Raw genomic sequence first — 14,748 nt, 5'->3', positions numbered from 1 at the left:
AAAATAATCACGGTTCCATAGCAAAGACTCCACCATAGTTATGAGGCAGACCACCAGCATGGATGTTGTTTCCACCACCAAATTGGTTCAGTCAGATCTTGTTTTTGTGAACCTAAAAATATTGATCCCAGCATTGTGCTCCGGTACCATAGCGGCTCAGTGTTTCCTGTCTGTGTGGAGCCTTCTCTGGGAGTTCTGCTTTCTCTATTTGCCAAAAAAATAACACACGAGAGTAATGTTGTACTCTGGTGTTTAACTCCCTGCTAAAATGAAAGTTAATGCATTGAAATTAAAAGAGCAAATGGGATCTATTCCATGGAGAAAGACCAACATAGTAAGAAGATCATCCTTCTGCCCTTAGATTATAACCAATATATGTATGGTATGTGTATTACTCTGTGCAGAGGGTGCTAAGCTCAGAACAAAAGGTATTAAGTCCAAGGCAGTTCAAATGGGATTTATGTAGCAGCAAATCACAAAAACAGTCATCTCAAGGTGCTTTATGCTGTAAGGTAAAGATCCTACAATAATACAGAGAAAAGCCCAAATACCATATGACCCCCTATGAGCAAGTGCTTTGGTGAAAGTGGGAAGGAAAAACTCCCCTTTAACAGGAAAAAACCCTCAGACTCAGGGAGGGCAGCCTTCTGTCACTACTGGTTGGGGGTGAGGGCACAGCACAAAAGCCATGCAACGTGGTGTATAAACATAGAGAGTGAAGAGACCAGAGTTAAAAGAAACACTCAGTGCATCATGGGCCTATTGCCGCGTAACTAAGGGAGGGTTCAGGGTCACCTGATCTCTAAGCTTAGTACCATCCAGTTCTTGAAACTGAAGCCTTTTACCCACATTCTTTCTAATGGCCAGCAGGTGGCGACGCCTCTAGTTGCACAAAATAAGTGTCTAACTGCAAATTAGTTAGAAAATGAAATTATTGGTCATTGATTTTATGACATCCACAAACACTTCCCAGATGAGTTTATGGTCACAGCTACATTTTACTAGTACTAAACTAAATACTAAACTAATAGAGTCTCTCCCTTATGTCCATAAGGCAAAGGGAAAAATGTTCAGGATGAGAATATAAAACAGGGCTTCCCTAACCAATGAGATGTCGGCTTGTATAAAGCTGCAAAAGATGTGGTGAAGCTGCAGCTATAACATCATTACTGTGTGTCTTATTTCCAAGTGCATCCACTTCCTTTGTCACACCAGCTCTTGGCATTTTAATCCTAGCTTGTAAAAGAATAATATATAAAAACCCTAAACTGTTCAGAAAACACAGAGAGGGTAATTTTTCTTCAAACAAGACTCGTCCAAACTTAAAGATATTTATTTATTTATTTTATAAACACAATTCATCACGTCAGTTTAAGTGGGCAGACTCAGTTTGCCTTAAGAGACACAGAAACCTGAATTTACGCACTTTCTTTTATTTAAATACACGTACCTTTTGTTAAAAGAAAAGAGCATTAGAGCCTGTGAGAATTAACACCATCCATTCACATTAGATACACGCTCACATTAAAGTTAATTTATTTTGAAGCTCTGTGTCAAATAAGCAATGTGCACTGACATTAATACACAGCCAAATGCAAGGCACATTAACATGAATAATGGAACAAGTAGATAACTAAATAAAAAAAGGAAATTGGTTTGGGGGTTGGGAGGGCAACTGAATGTACATTACAGGAGAGGATAGAGCTTCAGGCCCCCGTTTGTGTTTATGTGTAGACTCAGCTTGTGTCTTTGTTCTTATTTGCTCAGTGCCGGCACTGCAAGGCTGTAAAACCACAAGTCCTGCAGCATCAACACATTTCACTGACTATAATTAGCATTAAACTCATTTCACACATATATAGCTAGATGTTTAACTCAGCCGGCTACTCACAGGGGACACATAAAACTCCTCAGTCCTAATGACAAATCTTACCTCATGAGCTGCGTTACCATCATGGATGATAAATTTAACAAGCTGCACTATGGGGGTGTCAGAAAAGGCGATCTTATCATTTAAAATCATTTAAAATTTACAAAAGCTGCGCAGTCACACAGACCAAGGAGCGACATTCGCTGATCAAGGGACAAATGTGACATTACTGATTGGTGGGTAAGAAGGTTTCTGGCAGTCACTGGTGTGAATTAAGTTGGTCGCAAAGACCTACAAGGTGCTCCAAAGAAAACCTCCCTGTAATTACTTTGGTCGCTAGCAAGTTGCTTTGGTTGCTGTTTGCATGGAAAATGCAGACTTGCCTGCGAGCACTTAAACTACTGCACAAAACTGTGAAGTTCAAGAAAAAACAACAGGAATGGAGCAGTTCAATTTCAGAAAAAGTTGATTTCTGAAGTAAGACAGCTTTTAATTTAAACGCAAACATTCTACGTTTCTGATTTAACCTGCAGTTTTTCCAGTTTCATTCCAGCTCAGAGAGTAAATGGTGAGTGTTTGGGCAGATGCAGCAATCTGCTGGCTTTTAGTGGCAATACTCTTCATGAACACTTTAGTTTGGACTCCACATCTGGATCTGAGTATGAGTGCACCAAAACCGCATGCAAGAAATGAAAAAGATGCATCACCCCTTGAAACTTTGAGCAAGCATATCACTGATGGTTGAGAAGGATTTTCTCAGAAGAGAACTTCTGACATGCTTGAAGCACGTCCGCTGCATTTTCCCTTCACCACAGAAGAAAACACAAACAAAGCAGGAGACGCGTCAAAGGCAGTACTCCAGAGAGTATTGCCTGCCAACACATGCACAGAAACACACACACACATATGAACATGTATTTGTTTATCCCAGCAGGGGCCATGCTCTGAAGCTGTGCAGCTCATGTAGTTTCTCTGCACCCCACAGCCGTAACAACATATGGAGCTACGTTTGCCAGCCAACGCGGAGAATATCATTAAACAGCATTATTAACATCACGTACAGCAGTGGGGTGTCAATGAGCGCCACGGTTCACGCAGGCTGATTGCGTCATTTGTTTCATGCTGTCGCTTCGGTGCTTTTGTGTTGGAGGTTAGCTGATGAATCCGCCTTACTCATCTCAAAAATGGACTAATTGGTTTTTGGTGTGTGGGAGGTTTGTATGTGTGTGTGTTTGTGTACTGTAGTGTTGTTCAGCCAAGGCAGCAGGTGGAACAGCAGGTAGTCACATCAAAGTCATTTGAATCACACTAATGCAAACCTGCCATTTTATTGGCTGATTTTGACTTTGTTGATAACAACAATGCCAGTTTGAACTGCTGTAATTACATTGTAATGAGTCCAATTTTTAAATTACTATCTCTAGAATGTGTAGCAAAACATTTGGCCATATCTGCACATCAGTCCTGCTCCAAACAATAGCTGCTGATACCTCAATGTCATTATAATTCATCCAGTTTGTTTTTAGAAGTTCACAGCGCATTGTATTATTTTTGTTATCCCCCATTTGTCTCCAGATCTTTGGCATGGTCTTCCAGAATAATCTTACAGGTTCATAATGTCTTTTCATTAATCAGTGAGTAATGTCACTCTTTTATAATTCCAAAGAAATTTGCTGGAAAACGTGAAAGTTCTTTTTAAGCTGTTTGGATTCGTTTCTCGATTTTGGAAATGAATGATTTAAAACAAACTAAAACCTCCAGGTGAGCAGAGTCCCGTTGTGTCCTGTATGTGCTTTTTCACTAAAATTATCATCTGCTCTCTTCTCCTACACCGAGACGTTCTGACAAGTTACCACTTAAGTGGTGCTTAAATGACGAGTTTAAATGAGAACAGAGTGAACCCTGTCCCCAGTATGTATGTTTAGACTGGATTGTAATCTATGTGGAAATGTCCGAGTCATTTGGCTCAGTGCTAACGGTCCCTTAATGGGTGGCTGAGATTGCCTCTAGACAGATCTGATAGATGAAGGCTATTACAGGGCCACCAATTACTTCAGTGTTATGGAGACAGAAACAGTAACACAATGCAGAGAGTGTGAAGAAAGACAAAAATCTTAATCACAGTCAGTGTAATTGGAAAAAATGACGGCACTAATTGGAGCGTAATTTTCCTTAGTGACGCTGCTACAAGGTGAGCAGGACCTCGTTACAGGAAATACAAATGGACAAGAAAGCAAGCTGAACTAGACCACACCTGCTTTTAAATAGAAAACAGTCTTTGTGTATAGAAGGAGTTCAAATATCTAAACAAAACACTTTTCTTCTTTTCTTGTTTTTAAATTAGGAGGAAATTAATAAGAACAAATTAAGACTTTAAAAGGAGGGTGTCGTGTTTTGTGATTTATGATCCAAATAGATACTCTGGAGGTAGACTGTATTTAACAAAGTGTTTACAAAATCCATGATACAAAAAGCCCAGAAAGCAAGGCAAACACAAATCCACAAAAACACATGAGCAGGAGCACAGAGGGAGGATTACACACACTCTGACAAAAAAAGGGGGAAGACATCACTATGAATGTACACAGAGCTAGTTGAAAGTGGACACAGCTGGAAAAAACACAGGTGCATAGAATCAAGGAGATGATTCAAGGGGAAATTAAACTAAATCCAAGACACAGACGACAGCTATTAAACAGTCAAATCAATAGGCAAACAGAGAAACAGACACAATAAGGTTTAACATCTACTGACACAGTAGATGGAAACTGAAACCACTCTGGGAACAAAATCACTACAAACACGAACTGGAGTATACATCAGAACGAAAATGTAAACAATAAACAAGCTAAAAACTACAGACGTTCCTGTCCACTAATTTCCTAGTCGACTAACCGACTAAAACTAAGAAACACTGGGATATTAAGTTACATTTGAGAACTGTTTAATGAAAAAAACTAATAACAAAGGCATTTCAAACCGTTATGTTCTTCAATAATAAATCGTGCCGCTTGAACGTGCGGCACATCGCATTATTCACTCGTTACACTCAAGAAAGACAACGAAGAAGAAAAAACAAACCGATGTTAAACATGATATGAAAACATGTTACTGCAAAAGATGCTCACATATTACTAAAATATGACAAATCAACTGAAAAACGGATAAAGTGCGACTGAAAAGTGTGGCCCGTTGTGCCGTGCATTATGAACGATACACGCTGAAAACCACAATAAAAGTTAAAATCTAAAGTAACAAATAAAAGGCATTTTCTTCTGCTTAGCTGACGTTGGGTCGTGGGGGCAGCAGCAGGGAGGCTCAGACCTCCGTCTCGCCACCTCCTCCAGTTTATCCGGGGAAACATCAAGCTTTTCCCAGGCCAGCCGATAGATGTAATCTCTCCAGCGTGTCCCGGATCTAAAAACCAAAAACCACTAAGAATACCAAATAATCAGTCATTTAGAATCCAAATCTAGATCCGAAGGAACAACGTGAACAGCCTGGATCCAAGGAAGTTGACCCTTGGATCCTTGGACCCAGGAGGATGAGGGTGAGCTTCAGGACTGAAGAGCTACAACAGTGTTATTGGATTTATTATGAGACCAGAAATGTCACTTGATCACTTGAGTGAGCAGTGAGGACACATTACAGAAGGCATCACCATTGAGTTCTTAGGTTTTGATCTCAGACAGCATTTCAAAAGTCCCCTCAAATAAACTCTGATGATAACTCAGGGCATTTGGTCTGGTTGCCCTTGTGAAACACCGTAGAGCCACAACACTCAGCTCCATAATTAGACAGAGGACATTGTACTTCCACAGGCTCCACAGAGACTTTGTTCATGCATCCCATCATAACGAGACATCCATTACACTGAGGGCTTGCACTAAGGGTCACTATAAGACAAAAAATGAACATTCTGAACTGTTAAGCTACTTGCCTGGAAATAATCCCTGCTCTGTGGAACTTTACCTGTCTATCCTTGTCAGCTTAACATGATAAACTCTCAACTTTGACCTCTCAACTGCAAACCAAACACATAAAAACCTCAGACTACAGAGGACAAACCTTGAGAGATGTGAAATGGGGGTGGAGGAGCAAAGGAAAAATGTTTGACAGAATAAGAGCATACCTGCAGTGCGCGAGCGTGCTAAGAACAGACGCCTGCTGCATTTAAGAGAAGCCCCGCTTTCTCAAGGTGATTTAAGCGAGAGACTGACATTTATTCTAAGAAAAAGATGAATTTCAAGTGACGTTCTCTCACTTGGTAAAGAATATTTGCTACGTGACCTTTGCCTTTCTTGCCGTGGTTTACAGAATAAGATGTCCTCTTTGTGGCACATGATCCTGGCTCTGTGTCCTCCTGTTTTCTCTCCTCATTCACTCCTGTGAGGATCAAGTGTAAAACGACCATAAATATAAGCCCAAGTATTTATTGTCATATTAATGCTGAAACTTTAATGACCCTGGACTTGAATCATCTCTTTAGATGCACCTGAAACTGTGAAAAAATAAATAAAAAAATTGAAAATAATAATAATTCTGAGTTTTTGATGAATATTACAAAACTCATTTTAGCAGTAGGAGACAAACATATGCATGAAACTGAGGGGAAATAATCTGGGAATGCTAAACTCTCTCCTCCTGCTCACAGCATCTTCAGTTGGTCCTGTGGTTTTTACAATCTAGTTCCCACGAGCCTGTTAATAGTCACTAAACAGTCTGCAACACGCTGACCTACAACCACTGGTGATGGTTTAATTTGATAATTTTGCATGTTTGATAGACTGCTAGCATTACAAATGATTTGTTAACCCCTAATGGAAAAATGCAGTGAGGTAAGGCTGTGATGTTTTATAGAAATACTCCAGTGATTGATGAAAGACAAAAACATTGACATTTTAAACCATTTCCACTCTACGGTTATACTTTCCATCCATCCATCCATCTTCTGCTTATCCAGTTCAGGGTTGTGTTGTGAGCCAGGGTACACCCAGACATGTGGTATTTTATGTCTAATACCTTATATTAGTAAATAGACTGTAGTGAACATGATTATACACAAAATAAAGAAATGTCCTTTTTTGAATGAACTTTTAATTGTATCCACATTATAATCAATCCTGTTATTTTTGGTCACTTAAACTATGTTTATAGAACTTCAATGTTATACTTCGTACAATTTTATCTCTCCTCTTGTCTGTCACTGAAACTGATTGGAGCTTCTACTTTGTGATGGGAATGTTCTTTCTGACTCAGAGTGACTCCATACCATTCATGAGAGATATGTTTGATCTATTTTTGACTGATTAACAAGTCATTTAGAGTAGTTTAAATTCTCACAATCATTTTTGGCAAATACTTTTTGGACTCGTCAACACGGACTTGGTCGTGCACTCACATCTCCAACCTGGCTGCACAAACTAAGGACCAGCCAGAATGACTCCAAATGCCAACAGCTGTGACCTGACTTTGGGCGTGCCACGCATGCCTCGGTGTTTTTTAAGTCAATTTTCTACACTGCATTTGTTTCTGAACACATTCTGACTTGCTGTACCACTTGAAAAAACAACAAAGAAACCGGGAAACGCCTTTGGACACAGTGCAGAAAATAATTACTTGGAAAGTTGACCAGATGTTTCTGGAGTACTTCGGGAGATTTGGATTCTTCCTTTGAAACAGATTTTTTAAAATGTTTTAGCTGTGATGTAGATTCCAAGCTCAAACTTGGGCAGTGGCAGCCTTTGAAATATCGACTATAACCATCATGGATCAGTCTTTAACAGTTATTGATTTGAAACACGTTAAACCAAACCGAAGTGAGACAAACTGCTGATCTAACCTTCATTTCATCTCTCAGCTCGAGTTTTCCTGAACTGGGGAAAACCCCGGTCCATGAAAACCACCTGACGGCTCGTTGGCCCGCCCACACCCCCTCAGTCCTGCCCCACCTGCAGCTTTCCACACAGCTGCTTGCTGATGGTGAGTCCACTCACCGACACTGAAAGAGGATCTTGGAGACGAAAGCTAAAAGGCTCTAAGCTCCACATCCAGCGGCTGCCCTGCGCTGTAAGCTGTCAAGCGGAATTTAGCCCCTCTCATCCAGCGGTACGTCTCGGACTGCTGTAGGTGAAGAAGCGAGGGATGCTCGCAGGGTCCTTGAACGCCACAAATAAGTTCACAAAGCGGGCAGAAAGAGGACTCGCCTGTTGATTCGTTTCGGGAATATTTGAGTGGCACACTTTTCATCTCTATGGCAAAGTTCTTGGCTGAATTACTGGGATGCACACTTCCCGACAAGGGCACCCCTCCTTTGTTCGAGGTAAGGAGGCTTTAATGACTTAAACCTCTATGATCATTGTGTTTTCTTGAACGATTAAATGTAATGCTTAAATGTAATTGGAAGAGTGACAATGAGTTTGCATTCGTGGATACAAATGTAGGGCACAGACTCAGTGGCACTCCGTGGATTCTCTATGGCAACAAGAGGCCGAGGCTTTGTTCATCAGAATGATTGACAGTTGCTATGCCGTAAAATACTTCATTAACAGTCGTCCCTGCGGGTTTTACGCCGCTCTGCATTCCACACACACCTCTTTCTTTCAGTGACAGTGCGAATTGCCCAGTGTGGATTAATACGCATCATTTGCGCCTTTACGCTCATGGATGGATACTGTAGTAGTCCCAGAATATCAGCTCATGAGTGTCATACAAATAATTTTTTCTGCGATTTTACTTATGAAAATAATTTTACAAGAGTATGATTATTGACACCGTGGCGAATGTGGTGCCATGAAGGGGTGTCTTGTACGAAATGGCTTAGACTCGATTGCATTTGGGTCAGTGTGCCACACGCTGTGTGCACGCTGACACACACACACACACACACACACACACACACACACACACACACACGTGCTGTACTTGCTTGGCTGAGTTTTGCTCCTTTTCACTGCTGTTGTCATTATTTTGTAGAAAGAAGAGTTGTTGGTTATTAGTCACTAGTTGCCATGTGCAGAGCAAGGATGCACCGATCCACCGTGTTCCAGTTGCAGTTTGATAGCTTGGATTTTAACATCTGTCGGATCTGAATACCAATCCGATACCAGTGTTCGTTTATTAACAAGTCTCTCCTCAACTGTTGGGAAGAGACTGGGATTCATTATTTTTATGTTAACAATGCAAAACATAATGTGACACATTTCCTGAATTCATTGTAAGATAGTAAATGAGATGGTCTTAAATACAATTAAAACAATGCACAAATGTATTTATGTTATTTACAAAGTTTATTTGCAGTGATGCCATTTCAGCTCAGTGTGAGAGATTATTATTTACAGTCAGGCTGTAAACAGGAGACACACAGGAGCACCTGTGAGCTGCTCACACACACCTTTCATTACCGTTCAAGTTGACTTGATCACACTGAAGTCAGAAACTACTGCCATGTTGTCATCTTCCTCTGAACTATGCAAACTCTCTAACTCATGACCTGCTGTCACTTTAGTGATCATTATAATTTCATCTTAGTTTTTATCGTTGCAAAATATTTTGTTTTGCTTGAGTCTTTATTAGTTTCACTGTTAGCTTTAGCCTTTTTAAATATTATTACACTGCTCATAAAAATTAAACGAACATTTTAAAATCACAGATCTGAAAGAAAACGGCTACTGAAGCTGGGCTGATGGTTTCCATGTGGGGAAAACCACATCAGGGACATTGACGTAGAGTATGGCACATGGGTCCCATAAAGATTAATCACAAACAAATGATCAGTGCAGACACAGCAGTACATTTGTTGAACCCTAAATAAAAGATACCCCAAAGCATGACGCTTCTGTTTAACATACCAGTCTCTGGATACTTGACAAAGGATGTGTTAGCCCACTGAAACAGAATTTCCAGCTCTGTAACGATTATGTCATTTTGTTTTCTATGTTACAGATTGTTGTGTGCATGAATGGTAACACCAGTTCAGATTGCATGATGTTATTTAATAATGTAATACTTGTGTCTGATTCCACTGATGAAAATGTTTTCAAAGGAAATACAATTCATCTCAGTAGATGCGATTTGTGTCTTTGGGACCTGACGGTTACTGCATCATACAAGCTCTAAATTAATAACAATTTCTGATTCTCGTCCCGCACGCACACACGTCAACTGTAATCCACAACCGCCATGGGATTGCTAATCCATCGGGCATCATCTCAATCTGTCTAACATGAACTGTGTAAGAAAAAATATTAAAGTAATCCCAGAAATGTGTCAGGGGATCGTCATCGTGACTTCTGGGAAAATGAAATGATGACCTCTGTACGGCTTTACAGGGGACAAAGATTAGATCCATAAACGGTTATATAAAGCCTTATTTCTAATTTCACCTTTATACCATGAATTTGTTGAATACATGCACTGTAGACTGTTCCTATCAGGCAGCATGCACTTACTGCTTTACAATCTGAAGAGCTCTAGTTGGACGGCATGAAGCGGTGGAGAAGCACGGTGTAGGGAATGTGAGGTATGAATATGAAGTGCATTCATACAGTTTTAGGAATGAGCCTGGGGTCTCTGTGCCTTCATGCTTAAGCATCCTTGGGCAAGATCCTGAACATCAAGTTTCTCTCTGATGGGTCAAATGTGTGAATGTTTGATAAAAAGCACTTAAGCACAGCAAAAAGTGTGACCAGGTGAATGAGGCATGTTGTAAAGCACTTTATAAGAACCAGTCCATATGTCATCTATAAAAATCAAAAGCCTTACCTGCCAAACCAAAACCCACTGTGACTGTTTGAGCTCAGTTTATGGTCACCACATTGGCTGTTATGCTGGTGCTTTAGGTGTGGCTGAAGTGCTGCAGTATGCTTCTGGACAATAGCTACTGATACCCAGAACAAACCTCCACATCAGGGCTGGTGTATGAGTAGAAGAATCAAAAAAGGAAGGTTTTCCTCAGACGGCCTCGCTCTTCATGCGGCTACAGCATCTCCCTGTCAGTGTCTGGTTATGTCTGTGTTCCTGCACTGAAAAGCGAAATTGTAAAAGAGTGACCTGCTTGTGCGCTTGTGTTACCAACACAGCTACGTCTCTCCTGCCAAGTTACACTGGCGAGCATAAACAGGACACTACACTGTGTGCTCGGCAATCCGCTCACAGATCTCAGACATCGGCTGTTTGAAGCTGACCTGTATGTTGTGTTAAGGTTCATTTCTACTGAACAGTTTTTGAGTTGAAGACTCCACTGCTTCTAAACCCAAAGGCAGTGTGTCAGTTATCTGTTTTTTTTTTTTCTTCCAAAATTCACAGGGTTGTACAAAGTGAATTTAACACCCCGGGGTGAGACTGTTAGTGCAGACCTGCCCTGTGACGTCCTGAGGTGTCTGAAGAAGAAATTTCTGTAGAAATGACCTGAAGTGTGACACGCCGACACACTCTTTGCTCACACACCTGCTCACCTCAGTGAATAACTTCCACACTTCCTGTCCATTTCCTAGAAATAAAGCTGAAAAACCCACGTTGTGACCCTGCAGCACAACAGAGCTTCCACTCAGAGATCGGAGCAGAAAGAGGTCGCAGCCGCATTAGACGATCAAATCAAGGCTTTTAATACTTTTTTTTTTTTTTTTTTACCCCACTGACATAAAAATACAGTGAAATTTTTAGTTTGTGTAATTAAAGCAAAGAAAAAAATATTCTCAAAGCAGGTGATGTCAGTCAAAGAGGGCTAAAAATCTCACACAAGCTACAAATTTCAGGGCTCGCAAAATCGCTAGCCCCACGTCCCGGGGCTAGCGATTTTTCCAGTCGGGCTACCAAAATCTATCTCTGCTCTGCCCGTCGGCCTATCGTAGGAAGGAAAAATATATGTCAATGCTTTTGGCATCGGTGAGCCACTGTCAATATGTGACATATTGAAGTCGTGTTTGAATTTGCGCTTGTTTTTTGCTTTCACTTTGCAATCGTGCGAACTGTGTATAGAGAGCGACAGCACTGATTGGTGAGTGATGATAATTTGTGCACCAACTCCTCTGACATCGTCTTATCAATCGTTAGCTTACTATGCAAACATGACAATTGAAATCTCCCGCAGCTTAAACATGTGAGAGGTTGATCGCGCAGAGAATCGCTGAGCTTATGTGAGTGCGTGTGTAAAAGCAGCAGGATATATATTTTAGTTCTGCTGAGCCAAATAAGACAGGTCAGGGTGAAGAAGTGACAGCCAAAGAAAAGCTTACCACAAAACGGAGAAGTTATGACAAATCAGACTATAAGGCAAAAAGAAAGTGCAGCTTTATGGTTTCATGGACAAAAGAATTTCTGTAGCTGCAATATGACGAGCTAAATAACCAGGGCTGCACATAAGTGGTCCGCAGGTGCGCATTCGCTGTCAAAATAAAAAACACGCACAAGATAAGAAGTTAATATTATATAATTATACAATATTATACTTTAATGTATAATATTGTAAAGGAAACAAAACATCAATCAAAAAATTGCTCTCTTTTTTATTCGGGCTACTTAAATTTATTTTGGGCTACCAAAAACTGAAGAGTCCCTGCCCGAAGGGCTACCAGGGAATTTGAAATTTTGCGAGCCCTGAATTTGATTCCATAAGTGCACGTGGCACCAGGACGCTCTAGGCCGTAGGTCGATGAGCGATTTTGTAATCGTATCAGCAGACCTGCGACCATATGTTCTGGACACTCGGGTAAAGAGAGGGGCTGAGCTGTCAACTGATCACCACCTGGTGGTGAGTTGGATCAGGTGGCGGGGGAAGACGCTGGACAGACCTGGTGCACCTAAACGCGTAGTGAGGGTGTGCTGGGAACGTCTAGCAGAGGCCCCAGTCCGCGAGATCTTCAACGCACACCTCCGGCAGAGCTTCAACAGCATTCTGAGGGAGACTGGGGACATTGAGTCCGAATGGACCATGTTCAGCGTCTCCATTGCCGAAGCTGCTGCATTGAGCTGCGGCCGCAAGGTGGTTGGTGCCTGCCGTGGTGGTAATCCCCGAACCAAATGGTGGACACCAGAGGTGAAGGGAGCCACCAGGCTGAAGAAGGAGTCCTATCGGGCTTGGTTGGCCTGTGGGACTCCGGAGGCAGCCGACAGGTATCGACAGGCCAAGCGGAATGCGGCTCGGGCAGCGGCTGAAGCAAAAACTCGGGTGTGGGAGGAGTTCGGAGAGGCCATGGAAAAAGACTTTCGGGCTGCCTCGAAGAGATTCTGGCAAACCGTCAGACGTCTCAGGAGGGGAAAGCGGTGCTCTACCTGCACTGTGTATAGTGCTGGCGGAGCGCTGCTGACGTCGACTGAGAAAATTGTCAGGCGGTGGAAGGAATACTTCGAGGACCTCCTTAATCCCACTGACACGTCTTCCGAGGAGGAAGCAGAGTCTGGGGATGAGGGGAATGACCCGCCAATTTCCGGGGGCGAGGTCACTGAGGCAGTTAAACAACTCCTTGGTGGCAGAGCCCCTGGTGTTGATGAGGTCCGCCCCCGAGTTCCTGAAGGCTCTGGACATTGTAGGGCTGTCCTGGTTGACACGCCTCTGCAATGTTGCGTGGAGATCAGGGGCAGTACCTGTGGACTGGCAGACCGGGGTGGTGGTCCCCATCTTCAAGAAAGGGGACCGGAGGGTGTGTTCCAACTACAGGGGGATCACACTCCTCAGCCTCCCTGGGAAAGTCTATGCCAGGGTGCTGGAAAGGAGAGTTCGTCCGTTAGTCGAACCTCGGATACAGGAGGAACAATGCGGTTTTCGTCCTGGTCGCGGAACACTGGACCAGCTCTTTATCCTCTCCAGGATACTTGAGGGTGCATGGGAGTTTGCCCAACCAGTCTACATGTGTTTTGTGGATTTGGAGAAGGCATTCGACCGTGTCCCTCGGGGTGTCCTGTGGGAGGTGTTGCGGGAGTATGGGGTGTCTGGCCCATTGCTACGGGCCATTCGATCCCTATACAACCGTTGCAAGAGCTTGGTTCGCATTGCCGGCAATAAGTCGGACTTGTTCCCGGTGGGTGATGGGCTCCGCCAGGGCTGCCCTTTGTCTCCGGTTCTGTTCATAATTTTTATGGACAGGATTTCTAGGCGCAGCCAAGTGGCGGAGGGCTTTCGCTTTGGTGGCCTCAGAATCTCATCTCTGATTTTTGCAGATGATGTGGTTCTGTTGGCTTCATCGGGTGAGGGCCTCCAGCTCGCACTGGAGCGGTTCGCAGCCGAGTGTGAAGCAGCGGGAATGAGGATCAGCACCTCCAAATCTGAGGCCATGGTTCTCAGCCGGAAAAGGGTGGAGTGCCCACTCCGGGTCGGGGATGAGTTCCTGCCCCAAGTGGAGGAGTTCAAGTATCTCGGGGTCTTGTTCGCGAGTGATGGGAGAAGGGAGCCGGAGATCGACAGACGGATTGGGGCTGCAGCTGCAGTAATGCGGACGCTGCACCGGTCCGTCGTGGTGAAGAGGGAGCTGAGTGTAAAAGCGAAGCTCTCAATTTACCGGTCGATCTACGTCCCTACCCTCACCTATGGCCACGAGCTGTGGGTAGTGACCGAAAGAACGAGATCGCGGATACAAGCGGCAGAAATGAGCTTCCTCCGAAGGGTGGCTGGCCTCTCCCTTAGAGATAGGGTGAGAAGTTCGGCCATCCGGGAGGGGCTCAGAGTAGAGCAGCTGCTGCTCCACATCGAAAGGAGCCAGCTGAGGTGGTTCGGGCATCTGACAAGGATGCCCCCTGGGCGCCTCCTGGGCGAGGTGTTCCAGGCATGTCCCACCGGGAGGAGGCCCCGGGGCAGACCCAGGACACGCTGGAGAGATTATATCTCTCGGCTTGCCTGGGAACGCCTTGGTATTCCCCCGGATAAGCTGGAGGAGGTGGCTGGG

At 43.3% G+C, this 14,748-nt stretch overlaps 1 protein-coding gene across 1 annotated transcript in view; it reads left to right on the top strand.

Moving 5' to 3' along the window:
* Window positions 1–7,863: 7,863 nt before the first annotated feature.
* The window catches only part of rasgef1ba (RasGEF domain family, member 1Ba), a 124,143-nt gene continuing 117,258 nt past the window's right edge, over window positions 7,864–14,748 (top strand). The window contains exon 1 of the mRNA XM_085295532.1: window positions 7,864–8,192. Within this exon, the coding sequence (XP_085151658.1) occupies window positions 8,124–8,192 (69 nt within the window). The 5' untranslated portion in view covers window positions 7,864–8,123. The remainder of the gene's footprint in view (window positions 8,193–14,748) is intronic.

The sequence above is a fragment of the Mchenga conophoros genome, linkage group LG12, assembly GCF_057382185.1.
Source record: "Mchenga conophoros isolate Kocher_MC1m ecotype Shallow Benthic linkage group LG12, M_conophoros_male_GT1.1, whole genome shotgun sequence".
Classification (NCBI taxonomy): domain Eukaryota; kingdom Metazoa; phylum Chordata; class Actinopteri; order Cichliformes; family Cichlidae; genus Mchenga; species Mchenga conophoros.
This window is presented reverse-complemented; position numbering and strand designations above follow the sequence as displayed.